This window comes from Centruroides vittatus, unplaced genomic scaffold (assembly GCF_030686945.1).
Source record: "Centruroides vittatus isolate TY-2023 unplaced genomic scaffold, ASM3068694v2 contig_361, whole genome shotgun sequence".
Lineage (NCBI taxonomy): Eukaryota > Metazoa > Arthropoda > Arachnida > Scorpiones > Buthidae > Centruroides > Centruroides vittatus.
Window position 1 is genome coordinate 1,412,522 of NW_027122185.1, and position 5,005 is coordinate 1,417,526.

Below are 5,005 nucleotides of genomic sequence, written 5' to 3' on the forward strand. Positions count from 1 at the left end.
TAATATGAAAATGTATAATATTATGAAGAGAGAAAGAGGCACACAGATTTAATATATGGAAAGAGGAATAATATATTTGACAGAAAAAAAAATATCGTGAAAGTTAAAATTTCGAATAAAAAAATTGGGACTGAATTGTATACAAAAATCAACAAAATTATTGTGACATTGTCATAATGCCGGATTGTAATTTTTATTTTAAGTCGATTTTAGTAGACAATTTATAGGTCTGCAATTTGAAAATTGCAGCATAATAAAGATAGAAGCAATTTTTATGTAGGTTCAACGATCATGATGTTGGAAATTAGAATGGAAACCATTGGAGTGATGTGAAGAAAGAACAATTAAAAACAAGTCTGGCAAGAGAGACATGTAATGCTGATTTGAAGATAAATTGCGAACTTGCTAGATCACTGTAAAAGCATGAGGATACGACAAGCATAAAGACAATGGAACAAGTAAACATTTATGTAGAATGCTTAAATTATGAAATGGTAAACAGTAAACGGTGCCAAAGAATTATCGAATATATGGAAAGATGTGATGACGGGATCAGCTCTAAAAACACGAGAGATTCAGTGGATATAAAGTAAATAGAAAACCGAACCTATAAGATTGGATAACGGATGTTTAAGGTTTTTTAAGAGTTGTTAGAGAAGAGTGAATGCAATGAGGATAAAGAGGTGGGGGAACTTACGTATATATTTATATATTTTGAACGACCTTCAATAAATTATTTTAATTATTAGAGAAGAGTTTAATTAGATGATTTGTATATTTTTAATTCAAAAATTTATTTTGAATATTTACTAAAAATGTATTTACTTGCATTAATCATATTAATTCTGAGATACTATTTTTCATAAATTATATAATATTGTTTTTTCTATAAACTTTATTCCATTTGATCTATACAATAATAATTGTTATTTGATAAAATAATAATTAATCAATCTATTCTTATTTGAAATTTCATGTTTTGAATAAGGAGAAATTTAATAATCTTATTTTCAATAATGTTATGAATAATTTATTATTATTATAGATGTAATGATAAAGTAGAATTAAAAGTATTACTTAAAGTTTTTCCAACTTTAAATAATTCTTTTCTTTATAGTATTAAAACTTTAATAATAAAATAATTTTAATATTCAGAAGTGCTTTTGATCGATATTTTTAAAATGACATATGTAGTTTTCAATGCTTTTTCTTTATACTGTGTACACACTAAACACTGCTTCATTTCCTTCCCTCCGCTTAAAATTATTTTCCTTTGGATTCATTACTTAAAACCATATTTATTTTAATCCAAGTTAAACTAAATTAAATAAGCGTACGTATTGATTAACGAGTAATTATTTATTGTGACATCGTAACAATGCTGGGATGCAATTTTTAATAATCTTTTAATTAAAATAAAAATCACGTGACTTCCGCTCGAGATTAGAAGTTCGTATATAGTTAATTAGGACCTCCTGCTCCTAAACTCTCCATATCTGGTCTTTTTTTTAAAAAAATTTATCTAACTCCAGAGATTAAAGGAGGATGTGCAGACATACAGACGGATGATAGAGGTCTGCAATTTGAAAATTCTTATTTATGAGAAAGACAATTCTTAAAATTAAGACACAAAAAATAAAGTTATTAACTTTATATACGCGTAAATGGAATAAGCGTAAATTTTAAAGCTGTTTATGTAATATTATAAATGTACTAAATTATAAAATAACGTTATAACTTAGCATTAAAAGTACCTGTGTATAATTCAGCGCTTTGTATATATCTATATCAGCAGTATTACACTTTCATAATATTACATAAACAAGGTTATCTTTTTAATGTTTGTATTTTATTACATTTGCCCGTATATAAAGTTAATTTTAATTTTAATAATTGTAAAATTAGTCGCGAGAATTAAAAATAGTACAGTATATAAAAGATGCAGTAAGATTAGAATTTATAAAACTATTATAAGACCGGTAATCATGTATGGCTCCGAGGCCTGGACACTGATAAGCAAGCAGGAAGAGCAGTTGAGACGATTTGAGAGGAAGATTTTGAGAAGAATATATGGGCCAGTACAAGAGAGAGGAGAGTGGAGAATAAGAAGTAATAAAGAACTCGAAGATTTATATGAAAATTCTGATATTGTGACAGAAATCAAAAGAGGAAGATTTCGATGGATTGGGCATTTGGAAAGAGTGGATCCGGAGAGAAATGTGTCTCAAGTGTATAGAGAAAGACCAGAGGAGAGAAGGTGGAGAGGGAGACGACGAAAAAGATGGGATGAAGATGTAGAAGATGATTTGAGAAGGATGGGTGTGAGCTGCTGGAGTAGGAAGGCTCAAAATAGAGGGAAATGGGTGAAAATCCTGGATGAGGCCAAGGTCCTGCAAGGACTACGAGGGCCAAAGAGAAGAAGAAGAAGAAGAAGAACAGTATATAAAAATAAGATAATTAATGTATTATTGGGCTACAATTTTCAAGCTAGTTTATTATTGAAAACAACGTTTATTTAGGGACATTAAGCTAATGTAATGACGTATTTACTATTATTAAATTAAATTAAATGTATTCTAAATAAAAAAATATTTTTCTTGCATCATACGTTAATAAGATTATTATTATTATTTTAAAGACTTTGACTAAATTATAAAAATAAGTGATTATCAAGTGAAATGATTATCAAGGATGTGATATAAAATTTATCAAGAAGTTTTTTTTCATAAATGCGAAATGCATTAAAAATCACAATATGTTGATAGATTAAAAGAATAATAGAAATTCCTTTCATCTAAGCATTTATTTGTGGGAAAATCGAGTATTATTCTCACCTTTCATCTCATTGCAGTCATTTCATTATCCGAATTCCTTTTAAGTATTCATCAATAACTCGATAAAAATATTTCCAGCAAATTTTCTTCCATATTACTTTTTCGTTAGCGATTTCGTTTACAAAATCATTAAACAACTTTAATATAAAGTTTGAAGATTATTTATTCGATTTATATTATTTTTATTAATTAAAATTATTTTTAAAAATTTATTCATCTAAAGCTCATCAATATTGAGTAAACGTGTTAATGTAAATTATTCGCATGATTAAAGATTTATTTACTATTTACTTATTTGAAAACTATCGTTGATTACTAGTGCAGTTAGTTAAACTTTAAATACCGTAGATTTCACATTCACGTTTATTTGGTGGCCCTCCTGTACCAGATATACAGGATCATTTGTCCTGTACAGTACATCTGGTACAGGAGGGCTACCAAAAAGTAGTGTTTTCGGTAAAAACTCGTTATGAAGGAAATGTAAATTAGAATAACAGGAGCAAAATTCTTATGCATTTATCCGTAATTATTATGTTTTAATGATGATAACACACAGATTGTTTTTGTCTATTATTAAGTATAAGTATGTTTTTAACCGGTATTGAATTATTAAGTTTATATCTATTATTTTAATTAGATATATAACAACTCAATAATAGTAAAGAAAAATAAGATCTTTCCCCAACAGGAGGTAAAGTTTCGTAGACTCTAGGCAAAAATCTCAACGAACACAATACAACAGTGTAATTTTAATATTTTAATAATAATAAAAAAAAAATAAATAAATAAAAAGGAAATACTGATAACAAAAACAGTACAAATTATCCTTCTTATAGCGATAAAATATTTATTATTTTATGAAATATTATTTTCACGTTGATTCTATTGTTTCAATTAAAAAAATTCGTTACGTACATAAATGCGTATTTGAAATTAGAACGAACATAGAAGATAGTTTCACATTATTATCTTCTATTAGATTTTTTAAAAAGCAGATAATAATCTGATTCTATTAAACTCTGCTATATCATGTGGCTTTACATTTCAGAAAGTATGAAGCCACATGACGCTCTTTCTCCATCTACTATGCAAATATTATGCTTTCTATTAGCTACTGGGCATTCGGAATCACACCAAAATTTGTAGACACACACATTCTATGCTTCAAAATGAGCATAAGCAGTATTTTCTCGAATAAACTCCTGGTTTACTAACGATTTACTTTATGAACAGTAGGTTGAGAACATAACTAATTCGTAAAATAAGGCCTTACTATATTATATTTTATTGCATTTAATATTTTAAAGTAATTTATACATTTTTTAAATGCACAAATCTAATAAATTTATTAAATTAATTTTTTTTTCTGAACTTTACATCTAAAAAAATAATTAATTTGCGTTAAAGTTTTAGCTTCTATTTTATATATATATATATATATATAAAAGGCAAAGTAAGAGTAAACATTTAACGTTTTGTAATTTCGTTTAACTTCTTAACTGTAATACGATATTAAATCTAAAATACAATAATTAAATTTAAAAGTTTATGTGCAAGAAAGAAATCGTAATCTGATTTGAATAAAATAAAAATAAAGTTTATTTAATGAATAAAAAACGTGCCAAGAATGATTACAATTACATTTAAGAATTTATTTCTCTATTGAATGAAATTACAGAAAAAAAAAACACATGTGGCCCAAAGTCCGTTAATCATTGCAAATATTAATTTTGCCTCACTCGTAATTAAAGTTTCCCTATTCAACGCCGTCTAGACAGAGATTTAGCAGTGAATATCTAGTAAATTTACAGCTTATTTTCAGTATTTCACATTGTCTAGACAAAATTTATGAAACAAACTACTGTACTGTACAATGTTCTTTTATCTATATTAACAAAATCCTTTTTTTTATAATTCAGTCAGATAATATAAAACTTAAGGTACTGTACTTAAATAAATAATTGCACGATAGAGAAAAAGCACAAAAGCACGAAATAACGTTAAACCCGCACACAAAAAATAATCATTTTTATCCATCATTGACGTCTTACTATCATGTTACCTTCTCTCGACATTTATAGATAGCAATTGTCGACAACAGTGTAGATTACACGTTGCTTTTCCCGTTGTACAGATATGACTTAGTAGATGTATTATATTAGTTACATTTT

General features: G+C 26.8%; 1 protein-coding gene across 1 annotated transcript; it reads left to right on the forward strand.

Moving 5' to 3' along the window:
* Nucleotides 1–1,985: 1,985 nt before the first annotated feature.
* Nucleotides 1,986–2,519, forward strand: LOC136975035 (uncharacterized). Its single transcript, XM_067270026.1, has one exon. It carries the CDS (start codon nt 1,986–1,988, stop codon nt 2,517–2,519), a length of 534 nt encoding a protein of 177 aa, XP_067126127.1.
* The last annotated feature ends 2,486 nt before the right edge of the window (nt 2,520–5,005 follow it).